The sequence below is a fragment of the Caretta caretta genome, chromosome 19, assembly GCF_965140235.1.
Source record: "Caretta caretta isolate rCarCar2 chromosome 19, rCarCar1.hap1, whole genome shotgun sequence".
In the NCBI taxonomy this organism is placed as follows: Eukaryota; Metazoa; Chordata; order Testudines; family Cheloniidae; genus Caretta; species Caretta caretta.
The window spans coordinates 3,654,853-3,679,599 of NC_134224.1; the positions used below are offsets into that span (position 1 = coordinate 3,654,853).

Sequence of the window (24,747 nt, forward strand, 5' to 3'; positions counted from 1 at the left end):
GGCGGCTGCGTCATCCCCCCTGCGCCCGCCGTGCGGCCTCGCTGTGTCACGTCGCGCCGCGGAGGGGAGGGAAGCTGCCGCCGGCCCGGGCCTGAGGAAGAACCGCGCGCGCGCGTCCCCGCCCCGCCATGGAGTACCTGATCGGCATCCAGGGCCCCGACTACATCCTGGTGGCGTCCGACACGGTGGCGGCCTCCAGCATCGTCCAGATGAAGCACGGTGGGAGGCGGCGGTGGGGCCCGGGGGCGGGGGGGATACGAAAGTCGCGGGGCAGCTGCTCAGGGAGGGGCGTGATGGGGGGGCCAGCTGCTCGGGGGGGGGCAGCTGCTCAGGGAGGGGGGTGGGGGGTGATGGGGGGGCAGCTGCTCAGGGAGGGGGGTGGTGGGTGATGGGGGGGCCAGCTGCTCAGGGAGGGGGGTGGTGGGTGATGGGGGGGCAGCTGCTCAGGGAGGGGGGTGGTGGGTGATGGGGGGGCCAGCTGCTCAGGGAGGGGGGTGGTGGGTGATGGGGGGGCAGCTGCTCAGGGAGGGGGGTGGTGGGTGATGGGGGGGCCAGCTGCTCAGGGAGGGGGGTGGTGGGTGATGGGGGGGGCAGCTGCTCAGGGAGGGGGGTGGTGGGTGATGGGGGGGCAGCTGCTCAGGGAGGGGGGTGGTGGGTGATGGGGGGGCCAGCTGCTCAGGGAGGGGGGTGGTGGGTGATGGGGGGGCAGCTGCTCAGGGAGGGGGGTGGTGGGTGATGGGGGGGCAGCTGCTCAGGGAGGGGGGTGGTGGGTGATGGGGGGGCCAGCTGCTCGGGGGAGGCAGTTGCTCAGGGAGGGGGGGTGATGGGGGGGCCAGCTGCTCGGGGGGGGCAGCTGCTCAGGGAGGGGGGTGGTGGGTGATGGGGGGGACAGCTGCTCGGGGGGGGGGTAAAGATCTCTTTACCCTCCCCCCTGCTGCAGAGCCCAGGGGACTGGTACATGTCTGGGAGATCCCTGCCCCTGGTGCACCTGCTGCTGTGTCACCATTTACTATTTATGCACCTTTGCACTGGGAAGCAGGTTACCTTGAAGACCCCGAAGGAACTTGCTTTTCTTATTTAAAAACAAACAAACAAAAACCCAAGGTATTCACCAAGATCTGTGGTGGCGTGTTGTGACACCATCCTGGGGCCCTGCTGAGAATCCGGGTTCCATTAGGCTGCATGCAGTGCAGCCACCTAGGAAGGCCTGGCCCCTGCCCCAAAGAGTGTATTGTGTAGCTGCTAACTTCCCACTGGAAAAGTATTTTCACGATGTGGCAAACTTGGCAGAGGGGAAAAGTTTTCAAAAAGCAATTGATCTCCTAGTCTCTCTGCTGTGACTTTAGATATTTTTATTTATTCTGTATTGGTTCTACAGTGAATTCATGTATTTGTCGCCTCAATCTCTTGCGGTAGAGTTTAGAGGCCCAGGTTAGGGTTCCCTTGTGCTTGGCACTGCACACCTTTATAAAAGAAAACTCTATCCCAGCCCCATAGTGTATTTAAATATAAGATGAGAGGCAACGGGTGGAGAAAAAGAATCAGCAGGGAGGTCAAGGTATCGGTGAAATGATTATGGTTGGTATAATAAGCAGTAGTCACAGTACACCCACTGTTTAGCCATTGTTGAGCAATGCGTAGGCATCACAGCAAAGGTGAGTTTTGAGGAGAGATTTCATGGCTGACAGTGTAGTGTTTTTTTCTGACTTTTATTGGCTCTTCTCCCTTACTTGAGAAGCAGCATAGAAGTGAAAAGGTAGTTGAGGGTTATTCAGCAGAAATTAATCAAATGAACATCTGTAAAGTGTTCGGTGTTAGTTAGCTCTTGGAAGATGTAAGAGCCAAGTTGTCCACCCATTTCTAAGTTACTTCAAATAGAAAAATATCCATAACTGCTCACGTGAGAGAGCTGAGCAAGACCAAAAGAGGTAACTTTGTGTCTCAGATTGTGCACATGTAACAACTGAACATGAAAAGATATTATGGGGAGCTGTTGCTGATCTTTGGGATTTATAAAGCACCCATTATTTGTTTTTTTCATTTCTAGCAACAGTTTTTAAATAATGAAAAAAGTTAGAATGCTGAGCCATCTGAACAATAACAGTTACCTGAACATGTGTACCTTTTATCTACTCGAGTGTTGGAGATTAGTACAGATACTACATGTTCCCAGGTTTTACATCCTTTCTGAGCCTTCATCCAAAGGCAATTGACTATGTCTTCACTAGAAAAATATATAAAATATTTCCCCCAGCAATTTTAACACAGTTTCATTTGAACTAGTGGGACCCAAGGCTTCCTTGGCTGGACCTGTTTTAGTTAACCCTATTTAAAAGTAAGCCTAATTGAAAGGGTAGAAAACATGGGTCCAGACACAAAAGTCTTATCAACATTAGGGTTCCGACCAACTTTCGCTGTGGTTCAGTTGAACTGGTGTTAGAGCTGGTGGTGTAGACACTTCAAAATTTCCCCATTGCACATCAGGTTTCAGGGCCTGATCCTGCAAGCACTTACATGTAGTCAGTGGAACTGCTTGCACGCACAAAGCTACACATATGTTTGTGGGACTGAGTTTTATGTTAGCAAAGTAAAACAAGTGCAGTCAAATGTTCAAGTTCCACATATAATTTTTTCCTCTTAAAAAGTTGTACTAGATCTGTGTTGTCAGCCACAAGCATGGAGAAATCATGAGTCAGGCCCCCAAAACCATGAGATTAAAAAAAAGTTTTTAATTTGACTTTGGGTTTCAGCCTTCATGTTCACATTTGAGCCTTTATGTTAATGCAGTTCCACTTCCAAGTGTTTTTCTTCAACATGGAGAGTTAAACTTCCTTTCTTTAAAAATGTATATTCTCACATAATCACATGAATGCAGCAGTTGGGGCTTCAAAAATAAAGCAAACTAAACACCATGCCTTCCCCGCAAATATTGGGAGTATTTCAATAAAATTGCAAACGTTGGCTATGCTGCTAGATGAATCTGACCACTATATCTTACTTCATGGCTACAGAAATGAACAGAGGTGATGTTCTTGTTTCATAAGCAGGACACCAAGTTAGGGAGAAATCTCTGTAATAAATTGCAGTTTTTACTCTAAATATTACCAAATACAGTCAACTTTTTTAAAAAGTTTGGTTTGTAAACTAATGGTGTTTAATTCCTGTTGGAATTTATTTAATCTATTTAGGCAAACATAGTGATGTGGGATTTATTAATCCTAGTTTGAAAAATAGTAAGCTATAGGTAGTAGTCATATTGGTATTTGGTAGTCTTTTCCTTCAAATTGTAAACAGATTGCAGAGAATTATCAATCTGAATAGCAATCCCTAAACACTCAAAAGCAACTTTTAAAGTATTTAACAACTGCATAATACTCTCCAAATCCTATTAAAGGATTGTGACATTTCAGAAGCTTTCAAAAATGTCTTCCAGGGAAGATTATTCAGCAGTATTTAGTAAATTGAAAGTGAAAGTGAGATTCAGATATGGAGATTTAGACTGTTGTTCTGTAGACCTAGCCTGAATGTGGAGAAGCAGTTTTCCCTAGGCACTAACAGCTGCTTGAATATTTATCTATCTTATCTAGTTAAAGCAGACTGGTGGTCAGATAAGATTACAGTATTAGGAGTAGTACAAAATTGTGTTCCTATAGTTTTGTTGTCATAGCTGAGATTTGAAAAATACCTCAGAAAATTACAGTTTTAAAGTTTTGATTTCAAGGAAAGAATTCTGTTTTAGAGTTTAATGATTTTGTTGCTTTTCAATGGGCTATTTTTGCAATTTGTAATCAATATTTATTATTTTTTCCTATTACCAGTGTTCTAATACAGTTCAGTCATGATATTGACTACCCCGTATTTTAAAATAAGTGGTTTTGTTTGTCAAGGGTTGTCTATCCAAATTACTCCCTTCTGAAACAGCTGCTAGTGGATTTGGATATCCTAGGAAACGGAAGTCTCTTTGACGTACACTTCGATCCTACATTTTTCATAATTTCTCTTTGCTTAATGTGTTCACATGTTTCAACTTACCCAGAATTACACTTGCCCTAAACTTTCATGTATTTATATAAAGCAAAACCTAACAGCTTATCAAGCAAAATTCTTGAATATTTTATTGGTGAGTAAATAATAGAATGAAAGAGCTAATACTTAATTTTTTAAAATGTATTGTTCTGTATTTGTGCAGTTTTAACCAACGTTGGTACATGAGTAACAGCTTGCATTTCTGTAGCATCTTCCGTCCTGAAGAATATCAAAGCACTTCAAAATTTAGTTCCAGCTTCTGCTCTTGGATCTGCACATGTGGACCCTTGTGTTGAGCTCAGTTGTCTCCATGAATGCTCCCTGCAGGTGCAGAGGCTGTCAGCATGGATCCAGTTGCACAACTGGGATCATACACTGATTCACAGAGTAGATGTAGGGCGCTACATTAATCACTGAAATGCAGTCACCTCTCTGAAGTGTGACAGCTTTTAACGGCACATAGGAACACTATGCAACAGATTAATTTGGGAGACTGAGAGAAGCTGAATATTGTAATTTAGTTGGGATGCTTTGATTAGCATAATTGAGTGATTAAAATCCTTTAATTTGGTACTTATTAAATAAATTGTGAAACTGCTATGGTATTGGCAAAATAGCATGACTGTCGTGTTTGTTCTTGTCTCATTGCCTAGACCATGATAAGATGTTTAAAATGAGTGAGAAGATCTTGCTGTTGTGTGTGGGGGAAGCTGGAGACACTGTGCAGTTTGCAGAGTACATCCAGAAAAATGTTCAGCTCTATAAAATGAGAAATGGTAAGTACAACACCAGAACAAGAGGTCATGTTTTATAATTATATGAATGAGAGCTAATATGACTGCATGTTGTTAGAGGTACTGAGAGTTTAAAGGACAGCTAGAAATCTAGTTTGTTTTTTTTTTAAATAAAATATATTTGTGAGTATTACAGTGGCCCTTAGTGACCATGCCAGTTTTTGTGGATTTACAGTTTACTGCTAATCTTTTTTAAAAAGACCTTTCCTGTTGCTGAGTGAAGAACTGGCACAAACAGGAAAAAATAATAAACAGATTCTCTACAAGGGAAACAATAAAACTTATTATATAAAAAGTACTGTGAAATGTACTAATTTTTTTAGTTTTCGTAATGTTAGGAGTTATTTCTAACAAGTAGTTCAAAAACATTCAGACATAGGGGGTGATTCTTAATAAAGTTGTTGTTCCTTTAAAGATGACTATTAGATTATTTCAGGTTGGTGTCGTGGGGCGGGGGAGGGGAGAGACACTTCATTTTCTTAGTCTGTCTAGTTTGTGGATTTCTGCCTTTTAGGGGCTCAAGTAAATATGGTGATGAGGGCAGGATAGGTAGTTAGCGGCTTGAATACTTGGCATTGAATCCACCCAGATTTATATATTCATAAAAAGTTAATTCCTGCTGTGTGTGTGTATGTATGTGTATGTAATATGTATATGAACGTCTCCATTTTGATTTCAATAATTCATTTCTTAAATGAGTTTTAAAAAAAAGTTTTTTCCCTTCCCTATCAACAATATGTCCCAGTATAACTACACATCAGAATTGGTACGCTTGGGTCTGTACAAAACAGGGAAGATAGCCTAGCTGTTAGAAAGGGGAAGACAGGAAATCAGGACTCTTGTATCTGTTGCTAGTTCTGATGTGGGTTGATTTTTGAGCAAGTCATCTGACCTCTCTGCCTCAGTGTCTCCATCTGCAAAAGGAGAAGAAAATACTTCACTTATGAGAGTACTTGCAATTAGTTTGCAGAGCACTTCTGAGATCATCTAGTGAAATATGCTATATACAATTCATTGTAAAATCTTTCCTCCTGCCTTTGCAAGCACTGATCACCTCCTGTGGTGTGTTCAGATCTCTAATCAGATTTGTACTGACCTAGTCGAAAAGAGCAGACAGTTTGGCCTTATGGTCTTTCAGCTTTCTGGATTTCTAGAGTGACTGCAAATGTTTGAACTCTTAATTAAATAATCTTTGGTTCACGTATACTCGGTATATAGATGAGGCGTTACTGAATTGTAAAAGTATTTGTGTTGTGTATTTTGGTGAAATCCACTGTTTATATCTCTATGAAGCAATAGCTTGAGCACCTTATGTCATCGCTTTAAAAAAGAAAAGAAAAGAAAAAAGCAAAGACTACTAGAAAAAACTTTTATCCTTTAGGGCAGGGTAAAGGTTCTAATGACAGTAGGATATCATGTAATAACTTGCTCTGCTCTCCTTAGCATTAGGCTTTTTGATCAAGTGTCTTGTATTATTTATGGAAGCCATCAGTCGTTTGGTTCTTTATTCATTGTCACAGGTTGTAGAACATTTCGCATGCTTTTTTACTAAGTCTCTTTCCTGTACACACACTAAAATGGAATTACACATCTAAAGGATTGGTTTTTACCCCAAAAAAAAGATTCAGCATTAGTTTCAGAATTCTCTCCTGTCCACAGTCTTGCCTGTGGGGCAACAGCCTTCTCTTTCTGCAGTCCAGGCCTTTGAAGGTATATCTCCACTGGAATAAAAGACCTGTGGCTGGCCTGGGTCAGCTGACTTGGGCTTGCAGGGCTTGGACTGCGGGGCTAAAAATTGAGAGATCCCAGAACTCAGGCTTCAGCTCAAGCCCGAACATCTACACAGCAATTTTATAGCCCCACGGTCCGAGTCAGCTGACCTGGGTCAGCTGTGAGTGTTTAATTGCTATGTAGGCATACCCTGTGATTTAGAGAAATGTAGGAACTTTCCATTGGTCTTCAAATCCTGGGTGAAAAACATCTTCTCTGTCCCTCTTCGTGTCTCTCCTATTTAACTCCACGCCATTTTTTGGGTTACAGTTTGTATGAAAAAATTTTCAGAATACAGATGTGTAATATTCTGCAATTTTCTAGGGCTTTGTATTTTGAATCCCTGTATAGATATGAGTAATTTGAATGCTTAGCACCCTGTTGATATAGGTCAGTATAATTATTCCCAGTTAACAAAGGGAAAATGGAGACAGAGGTAAAGGGAACATAATAAATGAGTTGTCAGAGTCAGAATAGGAACTTGGAATTGCCCTCGATCATGTTGCCTTTCTGTTTTATTATGAAACAAATAGTGAAAGCAAAGCAGTAAGAAGAATGCATTTTGCACTCCAGTTTCCTCATCAATGCATTTGTTTCTTATATCAGGGTATGAATTGTCTCCTACTGCAGCAGCAAACTTTACACGCAGAAACTTGGCAGACTACCTGCGCAGTCGGGTAAGTAATAACTGAGGCATACCAGCAATGGCTGAAGTTACTAAGGGCTTCTCGCAAAAATCAAACACTATGTTTGCCCTTTTCCCTCCCTACGTCCCTTCCTGCTGCAACAGCGTTTTTCTTCTCAGCAATGTTTTTGTTTCATTCTTTTCCCTCGGGCTCACAATTTAAACATGTGCTTACACATGACTGAATGCTCCAGGGCAGCAAACACAAAATAAAAATGAAAATAACATGTGACTGGCCAAGTTTCTCTCTCTCCTTCTGAAATAAGCAAATGATTTGAGTATGGTCTGAGTTAGTGAAGCCATAGGCTCCCCACAGTGAGTCGCGTGGAACTGAGACCCTTGAGAGCGATCAGGTTTTGTTGCTACAAAGAGAAGACATTTCCCTTTTGTGTCAGTTTTATATAGTTCACTTTCACTTCATAATTCCATGCTCTCTTCTTACGTTTGGTGCAGATAATTTTAGCAATTTCTCATTTAGCATAACTAGATTTTTACTTCAGTTGTTTGATGTAACTTGTGTACAGTAAAATGTGATTTTTTTTCCTAAACCCACTTTTCTGAAATGCCTTATTTGAAAAATATAAACCTCACAAAGTACCTTAAAAACTGCTGCCATTATGAGATACATGTGTTAAGATCCACCCTTGTGGTTCCTGTGTCTTAATTATACTACGTGCTATATTACGCCCTAAATAATTTCAGTGGTATGAATAAAGTATTACTGTACCACAGTAGTGCCTCCTGTTGTCCATCTTTGTCTGCTTGTGTTCGTTGTTTCATGTTCTCTTTTTAACAAACCCCTATTGGTTCGGGGACCCTGGAGACATTTGGCAAATTAAGGTTCTCTTGTATTACTAGTTAAATAGCTACAATAACATTGTGTTCAGCTTTAAGGAGATGACATTGACAACTATTCTATTTTCTGTAAAATGTTACCTGTGAAAGGAATTTTTACCAATTTTTATAATAGGCTTGCTTGTGTTTTCATGTTAAGGACACGAAAAACTTGAAGTATCATTTAATATCTTTCCCCAAATGGCTACCCTGTTAGCACTGCTACTGTTCATTTAAATTATCTATATCTGTGTATTTCCAAATGAAAAATGGATAGAAGCAATATAAGAGGGGGGAAGTTTTCAACCTGTGAAAAACTTCAGATTTTGTTTTGATCACGATCTGATTAATTGTCTTCAAAGTGTGCCATAGAAGTTGGGATATGGCCCAGAATCCAGGGTCTTGGTGAAGACCAAATGTCCGCTAACTACCCACTATGAATTACTAGGGAATAACTTTCACTTGCAGATGGATGAACTCTAATCAAGAGGTCTCTTCTTTCTTCACCTATGGTTTTTCCTCCTCAAAATGGTCTGTTTTATGGAAATTGTAAGCTATGGTTTGCTTTTTTTTTTCTTCTCGTTAAATTGCCTATCACCTCACTTATCAGAAACTAATACAACTACAGTGTTAAGATTCCAGCTTTGGGCCCAGTAAACATTTTGCCATAAATACCAGACAGCTAAGTGAATTAAGCCCCTTTAAAATCGAGATAAGGCCAACACTTCTCATGCAAATGCATTGAATCCATTTAATCTTCTCCCAAAATGATTTAATAGAGCGAAACTATTTGATGTACTTAGCAAAACAAGCCCCTTTTGTAAACAGACATGAAGCTTTCAGTAAATATCAAAACCAAGTGGAAGCTGTTTTTTTCGAATTAGCAGACTGTAATGACGGACTAACTTAAGGTAATATTTCAAAGCATTGCTAATAAATGCTGTCTCCTCATTCATCGTTCAGATGCCTCCTATAAGTGCCCTTTGATGCTTGGCAATTATAGTGAGGAAGTCGGGACTTCAGGGTTCTACACTTGCTGTTGGCTTGCCATGCGACATGTTCAAGGTCAAATATCCACTTCTGTGCCTCACTTTCCCCCAGTTGTAAAATGGGTATTGGATATAAATACGTAATCCTTGGGTACCTCATAGGGAGAGGAGGCTTAATTCACTGCTTGTAAAGTGCTATAAAGTTCTTTGCTGGAAGTTGTTACAGAAAGGCAAAGTGGTATCTAAATATACAAGTTTTGGGATTTCAAGAGTCCTCTGCCTGGCACATGTATATTCTCCACACAAAAGAAGAGCAGGGAAAATAAGAGGACTTGATGATGCTGTGAATTAAGTTGAGCAAATTTGTTAGTATGGGGAGGAACAGGGATGAGATTTGTTTATTGCTAGGACATTTTATAGAAATTTCCCAGGGAACCTTTTTCAGGCTTGCCGTCAGTCTTCTTATTTGTAGTAGAGTAGTACCTGTGGGCCCCAACCCAGATCAGAGCCCTATTGTTGGGCCTCATATGTACATAGAGCCTGCCCTGAAGAGCTTTCAGTCTAAATGAACAGGACAAAAAAGGGGTGGAAGAAGGGGAGACCTGAGGCTCTGACTAGCCCAAGTTCATACAGAGCTGGGAATAAAATACAGGAGTCCTGACTCCTAGTCCTCTGTTTAAACCACACCTCATTCTGTTTAGAAATCAGTGTAATATACCTCTTGCAAATTAAATGGATACAAATTGGACTGTAGATGTTAGTCCTATAAAAATTATACTTATTTTAACTTGTTCACATTTTGAAAGGCTTGTATGTTTGCATGGAGCTGTTCTGAGTTTCCATGAGTGACATGAGAAACAGTATTGTAATTCTCCTCCCTCTGTTGTGCATACACAGACTTGTCTATCAGTTGCATAAGAGGCTGATTATTTGTCTCAATGTCACAGGACCCTCAGAGCAGATGGCAATAGGTGAAATTGTCTTTGAATGTCCTGCCTACTTAAGCACAGACAGCCATTTGTTACATATGATAAAAATATCACTAACGAGGGTAATAATTTAACATGCTTTTTGGCAAATGCGGTTAGCAGGATGTGACATGATGCGGCACTGTCTTCTTCCTCTATGTGCCATGTCCCTTGAGGCCTGATCCTCTCTGCACCCCCCCTCCTCCCTGTGCCCAGGCTTGCCTTCCAGCTCACCTGCTCCAGATGGGCGACACAGTGGGGAGGACACTGGCAAAGGCAGATGTGTTTATTTACCGGAGACAAAATGTTGTGCTGCTGCAGATGGCAATGCCCCTGAGCAAATGGCGCACTTTGACACCGCTGTCACACTACAGGGATCTCTGTGCTGTAGGGAGAACACTATCATCTTTTGAAACTTTGCACTTAGTGCTTGTATGAAAGTGCGGAGCTTTCAACACGAAGTTACGAACATTGGCATCAGAAAGTTGTATTCTTTGCTCAATCACTTGTCAGATATTTGTTATTTCTGTGCCTGTTGTGACCCAGTTAGAATCAATAAAAATATAGCCAATAGTGCTTTGTACAAAGAAATCATTCACATAGGACTCTGGAAGTCTATTAATCTAATACTGTTGGTTATAGCCATAAAACAGAATATATGTGCCAAGCTAAATTATACTTTATGGGGAAGGGAAGAGGAGGGGACAAGGTTGTTTACCTACATGTTTAAATATATATTTTCATCTTGATGCACAGCAAGGTGTGGAAAGTTCCCTGCAAGCTGAGTTGAGCCTAGACCCTTGGCTAATAGCAGCTAATACTTGGCCAGGCCAATATGAAGAGGTTTTTTAAGATATTCCATTCTTGGCTATGTAAAACAATTTGCCTTGCCCAAATCCAATTTATTTCTTAATATTTTGGAAAGTCACTTATGACTGAACCTGAGTTGCATGTGTCTTCTGCTCTGTGCTGACACAAGGGAGCATTTTAAACGTGGGATCATGTATTGGCAGGGATTGTCTAGGTCTGGCAATGGGAAATGTTACCTTAGTGGGTTGAATACCTGATACTGGAGTTTTATAAAAGATGGTGACCCTACCAAACTGTGATTATTCCCCTAATTTTGGGGGCAGGAGAGCAGGCAAGTTAGAAAACATCCCCTAATTTGTATTTTGATATTGCCTTTCTCCAGCTTTTGGGTGTAGTTCATCCGTGATCCCTTCTGTCTTTTCCTTTACTTGTACCCTCAAAAGTCCTACCTTTTATGTTGGGCTGGCCTTTATGAAGAGCCAGGCTATAGAATCACTGTTCTGTCTCAGTAATGCTTTTGGAGGTTATACTCTGAGCTATACTGGTTTAAATTAACTAGAATTTTTTTTTTAGCTTGCTGTTTTGCCCATCACAGTGCTGATACAGTTATGAGTTTTCAGGTGTAAATCCCCTCTCTCAGGAGGACTGTATGTGAGAAGGTGTTGCTTTCTCACTCCTAGAGTGTGTGTGCTACCCAGTTAGGTGCCTGCTGAGATCAGAAATCCCTGTTTCTGTGCTAAATAGTCCCATTGGAAGTGTAGTGATATTATATCAAAGATTTTGGCTTTGTAAAAAGCCTCTGTAGGTCTACTCCAACCCTAATTTTTCTGAATCTCTACTTGTTAAGGAGTTGCACACTAATCCCACACAACTGTCTTAAATCTGTAACTTTTAACTCTAAAACCAATAGATAAACTGATTAGAAAAATTGTCTTCAGAATAAAAATTGTCTTCAGCTATTGAGAATGTGGTAATGGAAACTGTTTGTCTTAATACTTACGATTTGAAATTGGTGACTTAAATCCAGAACATTTCTCAACACTACCCTCTTCTTTCCAAATAGGTTGTGAAATGGCTCCATGCCAAAAGGTGCTTGGGCCCCATTCACATGTATCTGGGATACCTCCAATTGGGTTTATTCTAGCTAATTATGTTACGAGGTACAAGTCTGAACAGGAAGCAAGTTGAGTATGAGCAGGACTTTTGGTCATTAACATGCAGGAGTCTTTAAATCATTTTAGTGGGTTACAAAATGTAGAAGAGTTTGCTATAATCTGAGCTTGAGCATTGCACTCACTCGGTGCTGCTTTGTTATTGACGTCTTGGTCTAACTTCATGCCAATGCTTTGCGTCCACTCAGGGGTTTCCGATCACTTTAGGAAGGTGAATAAATAATATCTCCATTTTTCCAATGAGCAAACTGAGGTGAAGCAACTTGCCCAAGGTCGGTCAGAAATGCAACCCAGGGGTCCAACTCCGAATTTCCTGTTTATAATTAGTAATCGACATTCCTTCACGTGAAAAGTAAAGGAGTTGGGGGGGTAAAACTCACAGTGAGGGACAGAATAATACCATGGGACTAGCTATGTGGCTGGGCTGTACTCTCCTACTCCTTACTTTGAGGGACCCGTAAGTGTTGTTTTGCAAGCAGGGGTAAGACCAGAAAATTTCCAGAAGGTCATTCACCTGCGGAATGCCTCAGTCCCAAGGTGCCCTGGCCATAGGAACTCTTCCTGTGTGCGCCATTCAGTTGTTGTTATTCCCAACTCGCTCCCCCATGGCAATTGGCATTGGGCAGCTTTTGTGCTCTGACCTCTTCGGTGGGGGTTGCAGATCAGAGAAGCTGCATGAAGGAATCTTTGTTTTTGTGTCCTTTAGTGTGTGGAGGGGGTGGAGCTTGCTAGTTGGGTAGTTGTCCTCCTTATTGGCCCCTCCCCTTTTTTGCTGACTGTGTGTTTACAAAAGTGCCAGATGCGGAGGAGAGAGGGGACATCTTATATAATCTTTTCCCTTCATAGCTTTTTCCTGGTTTTATGGCTGTCCACATTATGCAGTGAAGGCAACACAGGGACATTGGTGTTTTGCACTGGGTCTACTTCAGTGAAATGTCACCAACTGAAATAGATTATTTTGAGTCTCTGTGTGTTATATTGAAACAATATTCTGCAGGGTATTAGTGTTACAGCCCAACCCAAACTGAGGCATGTTCTACACTATTAACCACCATCTGTGTCCCTCACCACTTCAGCTAGTTTGAATTAATTTGTCTATCTCTATGGATGAACTAGCATTAATGTAATGCTTTGCAATCATAGTTATTCATATTTCTAGCACTTGCTGAGTGTTTAGCATTCATAACTTGCTACATTTACCTTGCAGCATGTAATTCTGCTTCAACATGTGGAGTCTGCCCCAAAATATTGAATTTTGCCTGAATTCCCCTTAAAAACACTACCGATTAATAAACACAGGGGTTACATTTTGCCATTGGACAGTCAGTGATTTTATCTGTGAGCTTTATTTGTTGGGTAGAGACAGCGTTTTGGATTAGCAAGTGAAATGAATGGAGAAAACAAATACTGTGTTAACTAGCTGGTATAATAAGGCATCTGTGCCATGTTGCATTTTAAGTCATTAAATTTTGAAACCTCTCTAATTACAATATGGCTGCACCTTTAACAAGAAAGCACGCAAATTTGGAGCTGCTGCCGGAGTATAACATCATGTGAAGCAACAAGAAAATGGCCCACCTCTTTGCTGATGGACAATAGCTAATATTAATTTAAGTCAAGTTTGTAGTGTTTCACTGCAGTCCTGAAGATGCACATCAATAGCTGTAACTGGTAGCTTTCCAACTCTTTAAACTTTACACTCTGACACTTAATTCATTGGCAGTTGGACTTGGGGCTTGTCTACATGTGCATTTGTGCTCTTTTAGTTTCAGGTGTGGTTTTCTTTTTTTTTTTAAACCAGTTTCAATTGAGTTAATGCTGTGTAGATGCTCTTATTTTGTTTTTAAACCAGGCTTCTTTTGATTTAGCTTAATTCTGTTAGAAACAGCTGAATTAAAGTAAGCCATTTTTAAACCAAAATAAGAACCTCTACCTGGGTTTATACCAGTTTAACTAAACAGTGTAAAACTGTGTCTAGACAAGGCCTTAGTTTTCTGTATGGATTGTGAAAATGAAGCCAAATATAGTGTATCTACCCTGCAAAAATAGAAAGTGTGTTCTTAAGTCAGGTTAGTATAGCAGTGAAGACATGGCAAGTCAGGTTACTAACTCAAGTTGAATTGTATAGCTTTTCCCCTCACCACCCCACCCCCTGCATGTAGACATACCCTTAGCTTACGGGAGGGGGTCCATGATTTATTTCTGGTGGAACCCTGCCTAAGCTCAGAGTAGAAGTCACACTTTCCTTTGGGATCATAGAACCTGATTCTTATTTACGGGAAGGGCTCTTCACGCTACTCTGGCAGTGTTCACTCACTTGAAGGCCCCTTTACGCTCCCAGGGAGGAGTCAAAGGGCTTTATTGTAAATGTCTCCCAGGTCAAACTATTGACACTGTACTGGTTAAGGAAGTGTTTTTAATTCTGACTGATCACTTCTGATGTGCTGTGCTCCTCATACTGGGTATACACCCTCGCAGAAGAGGACACACTTTGCCATAATCAGTGTATTTGTGTGAGCGTGTGTCTCTCTGAAAAGACCTTTTGTCAGTGCCTATTTGGCTGCTGCAGCACAAATCTACATGCATACTTCTCTGGTACTATTTTTTATTGGTGCAGAAACTATTGCTGTTTCCTTTCTCGACCTACTGCCTTCCCCAATCTCCCAGGTGACTTACCTGCTGGGAATGCCAGTGCCAAGGTTGTATATTTACTAAGTTGCAGCACATTGTTTAAATAAAAAAACCCCAAATTCTAAAGTGCAGCTTCTTATTGTGTTGTTTTGTTTAATTATAGGTGACAGGGTCTGGACTGAGTCCAAAGGAAGACTGTCAATTCCTCCCTTGCTGTCCACGCTTGGCAGGATGCTTCCTAACGCCCACCTCTCTCCCCCTTGCTGTGACTTTGGCTTCCGCCAGATGTCACACCGCTGCTTGTCACCGCCCAGCCTCCCATCGCTGATCTTGTTGTTTCAGTGTATTTCTCACAACTGTTCTCTTCAGCTGTAAATTCTGAAGAATTTCACGCTCTTCTTAATCACTGCAGTTATTTTAAATCCAATGGCATAGAGTGCAAAGCTAGATGGGGATGGAAAATACTTCCTTTAACTGAAGGGAAAGCTTGCATTGAGCTCATGCTCATGCTTGCATTGAGCTCATGCTCAAATAAATTGGTTAGTCTCTAAGGTGCCACAAGTACTCCTTTTCTTTTTGCGAATACAGACTAACACGGCTGTTACTCTGAAACCTTGCATTTCTTGAGAGACGAAAAAATGGATTGTTTTGACTCCGTCCCAAAGTGTTAGCCCATCATCTCTCATGTTAAACCTTTGTAATCACAGTTGGAGAGTGGTCAGTTTGGATGAGCTATTACCAGCAGGAGAGTGAGTTTGTGTGTGTATGGGGGAGGGGCGGATGTGAGAGAACCTGGATTTGTGCAGGAAATAGCCCGACTTGATTATGTAAAGAGTTGTCACTTTGGATGGGCTAGCACCAGCAGGAGAGTGAATTTGTGTGGGGGGGTGGAGGGTGAGAGAACCTGGATTTGTGCTGGAAATGGCCCACCTGATGATCACTTTAGATAAGCTATTACCAGCAGGACAGTGGGGTGGGAGGAGGTATTGTTTCATATTCTCTGTGTATATATAAAGTCTGCTGTAGTTTCCACGGTATGCATCCAATGAAGTGAGCTGTAGCTCACGAAAGCTCATGCTCAAATAAATTGGTTAGTCTCTAAGGTGCCACAAGTACTCCTTTTCTTTTTGCGAATACAGACTAACACGGCTGTTACTCTGAAACCTGTAATCACAGTAACATTCTAAAAAGTTCAAAGCTCTTGCTCATGTTAATTAGCAACAAAATTCCATGCCTAGTTTGAAATTGATAAACATCCTGCTACTAAACTAAAGTTCAGTGTAGAGAGTATTTAACAAATGTCTGACTTGGTGCTTTTCTGCTCAAAACCTCAGAGTTGGAAGACTAGGCATAGAAGAATTGAGGGTGCAAGAGGACCCCAGTACTAGACTAGCAAGGTTGTTGCCGGTCCATGTTAAGGTGCAGTGATCTGTAGTAGGGGAAACTTCCACCATGCCTACCCATGCTATGAAAGATTAGAACCAGGCACTTTAAAAAGCGTAACATTAATGCTCATATGAAGGTTTTCTTGGGGTTTTGTAATGCTGCCAGTCACCATAGTATCTGTGGTCTTAATTTTTACATAGAAAGTGCAAAGTTCCTAGTGGACTTCTAGAGTCTCTGGATCCTCCTCCCTTTTGGGGGTAAAAACTATTTGAGGTGGTTCATTTGCAAGATTTGATTTTATTTGTTTGGCTGGCGTGTCTGGTAAATGGGAGTGTCAGGTCGTTGGATACTGGAAGGCTCATATTTCACATGATATTTGCAGCAAAACTAAAAAAAGCAGAGTAGGACAAATTTTGATTTTAATATTGTGGGGTTGATGGGTCAGGAGCACAATTCAACAAGTGTAGAGTTTAGTATTTCCTTGTGGTCCAGTGTCTTTTAGAAGTTGGTTCCTTAAGCCTTCACAACAGGAAAAATTGCAGTACCTGGCATTAAAGGCACAACACTTGGGTTAGTGTTTTACCTTTTGCTCCAAATACCATTGCAGTTTAAATGTTTTAAGGTTAATCAAGTTAAACCATTTTAACTTTCACCTATGAAAATACATATTTTTTTAAAACCAGTAAAATGTCATGGCAAAACCCAAAACAATTCCCCATTAGAATGCCACATTCCAAAATGTAGCCTTGTGGGACCTTGGATTCAAGTCCTGAACTGCTAGATTTGAAACAAATCTTGGCATACTTTAAAATTCTAGCAGTAGGTGAGTGTTGTGGGCGCTGCAGCAGGAAGCGAAGATGACTTTAGATATCAAGAAAAGACGTACCTTGAAAAGAGACCTCTTCCGTGGAAGACATGAATTTTACTCCCCAAAATGATGTATGAAAATGCCCTTTTAATATTGCATTTCTTTGTAAGCATAGGCTCTGAAACAGATCAGGAACTATGTGCATCCCAAAGGGTGTTAATCAGTTAGAAAAGATGTAGAAATAGTAAATAAAATGTGAAAATAATTATCTAATGTTTGAGCCTCACCTTGCTCTAGTAGTAAAATAGCATAAGATTTATTTACATTTGAAATTTTTTAAAAAGCACAAACAAAAGATTTTTTAAAAAGCTCATGGAGCTTCTGCAGAAGAATTTCGGAAACTGCAAGTTGTTACCCAGCTGTATTGATTTAATTAGTCTGTGACACCACTTATTTATGCTTAAGCTTCTCACACATGCAAAAGTTGGTAATTCGAAGTAGCACAATAATTTGTGAGTTGTCTTCTGTGCGCGTCATGGCTTTTAAATGACAACTTTGGTGTGCATGTGAGATGTTTAAGCATAAATAAATGATAATACACAGGCTAATTAAACTAATACATTTGTGTAGCAACTTGATTCTGGAATGACTGAAACAATCTTTCATGGAATATCTTTCAATAACGCTTTTTAAAAGTTTGGTGGACCCTTAAAATGTATATAATAAAAACAGTGTAGTGAAATAGAATATCCAAAACCATTGCATGAATTAATTTGCTAACCCGTTTTATAAGGATATGTTGATTCATGAAGTGGGAAAGATCAGCAGCCTGTTCAGTTCCTTTTGTGAGGAGGGCATTCAAACTATAGCACTGTCATTTCATTTTAAAAACTATTTCAACTCAAGGTTCTTTGTAACACTTGTATCCAGTGATGTCCTTTACTGTCATGGTTTTTTGGTCTCAACTTAATGTTATCCCAACCATGTAATACCAATCTATTATTTTAAGATTTTTAATAACTTCTCATTGAAGGAATCAGTGTGACAGAATAACTGCAGATAGCACTCTGGGAAGGAAGGAATCAGTTTTGCTCCTGAGGATTTAACCACTTTCTTACATTCTCAAGTATATAAGAAACAAGCTCCTACCAATGGCACATATCCCAGACTTTCAAAATGAGTTTGCTCTCTGCTCTGGCACTAGTAGTAGGTGTCATTCTTCCTGACTTATGCATCAGATGAAGTGATCTGTAGCTCACGAAAGCTTATGCTCAAATAAATTGGTTAGTCTCTAAGGTGCCACAAGTTCCTCCTTTTCTTTTTGCGAATACAGACTAACACGGCTGCTACTCTGAAATCTTCCCTACTCTGGCTGGCTGGTTTGTTGATCTACGTTTTCTGAAAATCTAATGAACGCGCTGTTTTCAATGACCGTTTCTTATTAATGCCAAGTACTAAAATCAGTATGGAACTACTAAAAGTGTAAAAGTGTTGAGCAGGCATATGGTGATTCCATGTACTTCTTGTATGAGCCTATGCTTCACAAATTGGTAATCGTGGGTGGGTGGGTGGGTGGGGTATGGAATCACATATAATGTGTTCACATGTGTTTGGAATATCTATAGCTATGTGCTTACACAACCACTTTCCCACTGTGGAAAATGCAATAAGAATACATGGGTTTTTAAAGCAAATGATAACCCATATAAAACATGATGCAAACTCCTGGGGCTTTGCAGAATTATTAGATCTGTATTTATAACCCAGTAAAAGGCATGGTTGTATTAGTGGAAATGGGTGGTCTCTCTTGGCTAAAGAATAAACATGAAAACATCTTTATTTAATGGGTTGTGTTTAAAGTCTTAAACAAGAATAGGGAGGAAAGAATTAAACTGGAGCAGACTAACACTTAATTCTCTGCATCTGTCAAACCATTTCTGAAACCTAAAAGACACACGTGAAAATATTTAATTCTTAAATGTTTGTGGTGCGGGGGGGACTTGGATTATCTTGATTTTATGATAACAAGAAAGTGGGCCAGAGTCTTCAGTCTTAGATGGAAGCAAATTTATTCACATAAGCTTAGTGATTTTTTAGATTAAATCTGGTAGGTGGAATAAAAGTCTAATTGGCAATTAATGTTACAATGCAACATTATATATAAAACTGTTCACACTGTGTTCTGTTTTCATACTGGCTTAAAATGTTGCGTGGTTAACTCAGTGTAACTAAATAAACAGCATATTAAATTAACAGAAACTTTGTACCTGCCAAAAAAGTCCACATTTTGCTTGCATGCTGACAGTCAAAAATCTAAGCATTTTTCTGAGATGGACAGTGGTGGGAAAGTATTTTTAATTATGATTTGTCCCCATAAGATTGAAACACTAACTGTGAAAGGGTCCTAAGGAGCAGATTGAAGGGAAAGTAAAAGTCTTACACGTTTTAAAGGAATGCAGTGGGCAAAGAAGTTTGCTTCCCAACAACAAAAAATTTCAGCCACTCCGGGGTTTTGAATTCAAATGTGTTCCTCAGAAGCAATTTGCACAGTTACTAGAGACATTTTGTGTCCAAAGGAGCATGTTGAAACGGGCTGGATTACCAGTCTCTACATGTTATGGGGGACAGTAGAGGGGAGGGTGGTTAGTATTGCTGCATTAATCAAAATTCTGTGTTTCTGCTTGCAGACCCCTTACCATGTCAATCTTCTTTTGGCCGGCTACGATGAACACGAAGGCCCTGCCCTTTATTATATGGATTACCTTGCAGCCCTGGCTAAAGCTCCCTTTGCAGCACATGGATATGGTGCATTCCTAACCCTGAGCATTCTTGACCGCTATTACAAGCCAAGTAAGTATGAAGCCTGTGGCAAAGAAACCATTCTCTTTCTACTGACTAGTAAATCAAAGGCTTAATAAAGTGGGATCTCACGCTTGTGAATCCTGTTGAGTCACTCTAGCCAGTTCTGTTGCTGTAGTAGGCACAGAGATTAGATATTCATTGAGGAGTAAAGATCTAAAAATCTATAGACTAGCTTTTCAGCAGAAATGGAGGCTGCAGTGAAACTAGACTTTTTTCCAAGTGCTTGCTGTTCCTGTTGTAAAGTTAAGAAGTTTTGTTGGTTTTTTTAAACTGACCTGTTAGTTCCTGGCCATCTTCATCTAATAAATAATGTTTTGATGGCTTTACTGTAGTATTTTGGGTACTACTGACTTTTTGCCCCAGGTGTTGCACTGATAATTTACTACTTAGCATTTCTATCATCCTGTACCAAGAGACTAACAAATGGTAGTTAAATCATGCTGTTCAAAACTAAACCGTGAGGCAGGAAGATGTCTTCAACTAGCATCTGCCTCTACAAGCTATAGTTCAAATACCTCTGCTGTTGCTGTATGTTACCTAGTTTGCTGGCTATGATGTGCATACAATTATCTCCTGACGTGTCCCTCTTCAGAGTGCAGTCTAGTTTCCCATTTCTCCATAACTGCATCCGCTCAGTTCATAGCATATTAAAAAACCAGAAAAATAAAACTGCTCTCTTTTCTAATATGTTTATCTCATCCTTTTGAGTGTATGGGTGTATGGTGTATGGGGATGCTTTGTTTTGGCTGCTTTGCAACCTTTTCCTACTGTTTAATGTTTACATCAGAATAATTCTTTGCACATCTGTAGCTCTCAATGTTTTTAAAGCATTCAAACTTAGCCTCTCTGTTTGCCAAAAGACAGGGCAGCATTATCCCCATTTTACAGATGAGGAAACTTGAAACACAACTGAAATGACTTGTCCGCATTGGAAATCTGCAGAGCTGGGAATAGAGTTAAGCTTTTTCTGACTCCCTTGTACTTTAGCCACAAAAGCACCTTTCCCATTGGCAGCAATATTTTGCGTGCAAGGTTTAATTTACTGACTCATAGCAGAGACCTTCCTTTAGCAGTATTTCTATCTGCCTCCTGCAACCAGTGCAGCAGGAATCTGGCAGTTCTCTTCTAATTGGAGCTTATTCCACCTGAGCAGCAGGTGTGAGTTGGGAACAAAAGCCCTTGAACCAAGTAGGCTGCATGCTAAGCATGCATCTCTGTAATTTTTTCATTACTTGCGTCTTCTGGAAGCGATGCTGCCTTTCTTCTCTTTCCCCACCCCTTCCAAAAGGAAAAAAATTAAGTACAATATGTTGTCACAGTTGGCCATCCCCACTGAATGCTGATTTTTTTTTTTTTTTTTTTTAATCCTAATGTGTGAGACTAGCAGGGGCATCACACACGTGCCTTTCCCATTATTAAAGCTCATACCCAGCAGGGAATGTAGCACTAAAACCAATCCCCGCCCACGTTCACTGACTTGCAGCCGGCTGTGGACAGATGGAGCTGATTTAAAGCTGTAATAAACTCAAGGAGAGAGAGACGGCTGGACTTCTCCGAAGCCCAGTCCCTGGCCATGGGAGGCAAAATTCCGTCATGCTTCCCATTGGTATAACAAATCGATTCTCAATGGCTTGTTGCAGCGCGAGTGCTTCAGTGCAGGGCATCCTCAGTACATATGGAATGTGTTTTCTGTGAACTGGGAAGGAGGGTTTTTTTTGGTGCTCAGCTGAAAAGTTGTTTAAATTTAATAAAAAGATTGACTTGAGAGAGATGGCCTCTAACTAAAGCAATCTGTGGGTGTTTTCTCCTTCAGGTATCACACGCGAGGAGGCAATGGAGCTCCTAAAGAAATGTCTAGAGGAGGTGAGTCACCAAAGACTTGGGCCTGTGTGATCTTGAGAAAGGAATGTTTGTTTGCCTTCATTTACTGATATTTTTCCTGTTCCTCTGTCACATTTTTTCCCTGCCTTTGCCAGAAGGGGTAATAAATATACATTGGCCAGATGTGGAACCAGCTACTGAGGAAAAGGATTTGTGCGTACTTACGTTGTCTTAGCATGGTTCATGTCCTCCAGAATGTAAACTTTAAGATTAATTGCTTTTCTTTACTTCTGGTCCTTCCATACTTAACATAATATTGATGTAGACAGCCCTTGACTTTGTCTTTTTATGTTATTTCTGCCTAAAATGTTTTTATCCTTCTGATACTTATCCTCCTGTGCTTGTGGTAAGTTTATTTTTCTACTAGACATTTTTAAACTGCTTTCTCCCCTTAGTTCATAAGTTGAATAACCAAGTCTAACTCCAATAATGACTTGACCTCAGGCACTGAAGCAGTTGATCAGCAGCTTTAGCAAAAATATCCTTTTCACATCATAAATCTTTATCAGAGCAGTATTCGGTGTCATTGTCTCTTGGAGGTTAAAGAGGTGAACTGGTGTTACTGGGGAGAAGTCTTCTGCAAAGGGCCTTACAAGCATTTTGGTGATGTGTAAGGTTTTTAGTAGATTAGCTTTCCTGTCAATCATGGTGTCTGATAGTTAGCAAAGTACTTTACAAATTACTTTGGTGGGTGCTGCCCAACCCTATCCTGAAAGAAGTTGTGTTGTATAGTTCTCTGACCTTTACCTGTCTTACAGCTAGTGAGTTGAAAGGATAGTCTCGCATGGTAACTCTGTAGCTCGATAAGTACATGGCAGCTTTGCTGTTGTCATATGCTATTGAGCTCATGGTTTCTGGGACACAGCAAGAACTACCAAGTTCCACTAATTTGCTTAACTTTGGATGCCACTGTAAATGTGCTTTAGAAATGTGCATAAATCTAGGGATCCTGCCTTGAATATGCCTCAAGAACTGCAGGACCAGTTCTTCTAGAAGTTGGCCTACTAGGTAACTATGTATAAACCAAGAACACACTTGGAGCATGTGAAGAATCATCTTAAAAGAAGACTAGTATATTACCATACAGTGCTACATGGAGGACTTGCTGACATTTTGCCCTCCATGTCTTGCCTCAGCAGTCTAGTTCATATCTATGCTTACCGTGGTACCCCCAATTATCACTACTGCTAAAAAAAATTAAAACCAAGAATGTCACAAATGCTCACTATATTGGTGCACCCTCAGTAATCAATGCACCCTAACCCAAAAATTCAGAATGTACAAATAAGCTACAAAAGAAAATAATGTGACAGCAGAGCCTCTTTACTCAATGCAGTTCATCCTAATACAAGGAACAAACAATACCACATTGTATTTTATATAATCAAGGCATCCTGCTCTCAAGCAAGGTAAGAAGTGGCGTTATCCTCCATATATCAAACTGACCATTTATTATGAGCTCATAAGTGTCTTACCCTAAAGGTGACTTCAGCATTTGCCTAAGAAAGGGTTTGACCTTAACTCATATGTGTTGGTTATTGGGTGGAGAAGTTTAAAAATGTAAATACATCACAAGCAGAGGAGCTCAGGCCCCTCTAAAATGTTTGCCTGTTTGTATCTAAGTGTAATGGTAGAAAATGATTGTAATCTTCTCCACTTTCACTTGAATGAAAAATCTTGTTAGAGAACTGAGATAATTCATGCTGAAATAACAGGCATGTGGGAGAGAGAGCTCATGCTGCCAACGTCTCATGCACGATTGACTGAAGTTTATATCCCAAGCAGTGTGTACTGTGGGGACCTGTTAAATACTTAGCCCTGGCACATAGTCAAGTGAATTTTTTCAACAGAGTTGTTCTCTTGTTAGGCACTAGTTTAAGACAGATTCTTTAAGATGTACATCAAGATAAATTTGGGCATGACAAGTTTATTCTCTTATCAAGTCTAACATACTACATCACTGGGTGTGCAAGCTCCTTATTCAGATCCCAAGTCCTGCTTCAGATTTGTTCAAAAGGAATTTTAGGTAAATACTAAAACTCACATAAGAGCAGAATTAAAATATATTTATTTGCTTATGCAAGTTCGTAGGCTTAAAACGTTGGTGCTAGTGGCTTTTTTCTACTTGTAAAATCCATGTAATTCTTTAAGGTGACTATGCAAACCCTCCGATTTCTATTTAATTTCCAAACTGACTTCCACAGAGATCACAGTCAATTCTAGCTCTCCAGGATTTCTGAATATAAAAGGCACTTCTCAGTTTTGGTGTCCAGAGATGTTGCAGAAACAAAGTGGAAGCAGGAGAAATTGGAGGAGAGAAACTAATGCTTTTAGGACATGCAACGATGTCTCTCTCAAAGAAATGTTTTTTATTTAAGCATTGAACAAATCTTTCCCCTCTCTCTGTCTGTTAAACAGCTTCAGAAACGCTTCATCCTGAACCTGCCTTCTTTCAGCGTCCGGTTCATTGACAAAGACGGCATCCACGAAGTGGACAACATACCCTTTCCGAAAGTGTCATCCTAACCCGTGGGATCTTTCCTGGGATTTTTCTTTCAGTTCACTTTTGGGGTTTTTTTCTACTTGTTTGATGTACTACACAATTAATGTACTGCACTTGGGGACTTCAAATAAAGATTGACATTGGCTATATCAATCTTATCACTTTATTCCATTAACCCTTTTCTCCCAAAGTAAATTAAATCATCATCACTCTGCAGATGGGTTCTGGGATTGCCAATCCTTGACTGTGCAGATAGCAACTTCCTTCCTTGCTGTTCTGCGCCCTTATCAGTGTGTCTCTGTGCTTTCTCAGCTTGTTCCAGTTTTGCTGCTCCAAATGTCTTCCCTCTTAAATTCTTGATCAAATATTAATTTTCCCTTTTAGCAGTTAAGTATCCATCATCCATCCTGTCAGTACGTGGTGCAGTCCAGCAAGCAGCTGGTATAACGTTCCACTTGTCTTAAACAGCTTAACTTGATCTATAGAATAGTTACAAGAATTTATCCAATTTTATTTTATAGTAAAGGGGTCAACTATCAGAACATCTTAATAGAGTTCTCTTGGTCTCTTAGATTTTGTTATTTAGACCATCTTGAAGTTGAGGGAAGAGGTTTTTCTGGGAAAGAGT

At 40.5% G+C, this 24,747-nt stretch overlaps 1 protein-coding gene across 1 annotated transcript; it reads left to right on the plus strand.

Moving 5' to 3' along the window:
- On the plus strand, positions 1 to 24,272 carry PSMB2 (proteasome 20S subunit beta 2). The gene is made up of 6 exons (XM_048825662.2): positions 1 to 219; positions 4,680 to 4,802; positions 7,197 to 7,267; positions 19,561 to 19,723; positions 21,549 to 21,598; positions 24,035 to 24,272. The coding sequence occupies exons 1-6, from the start codon at positions 129 to 131 to the stop codon at positions 24,140 to 24,142; spliced, it is 606 nt and encodes a 201-aa protein (XP_048681619.1). The 5' UTR covers positions 1 to 128; the 3' UTR covers positions 24,143 to 24,272.
- Positions 24,273 to 24,747: the final 475 nt, after the last annotated feature.

Excerpts from the sequence above, each read along its gene's own strand:
- PSMB2 (XM_048825662.2), top strand. The coding sequence starts at position 129 with ATGGAGTACCTGATCGGCATCCAGGGCCCCGACTACATCCTGGTGGCG. Across the intron at positions 4,803-7,196 it reads GCTCTATAAAATGAGAAATG|GGTATGAATTGTCTCCTACT; the intron begins GTAAGTACAACA and ends TTCTTATATCAG. Across the intron at positions 7,268-19,560 it reads CAGACTACCTGCGCAGTCGG|ACCCCTTACCATGTCAATCT; the intron begins GTAAGTAATAAC and ends TTCTGCTTGCAG.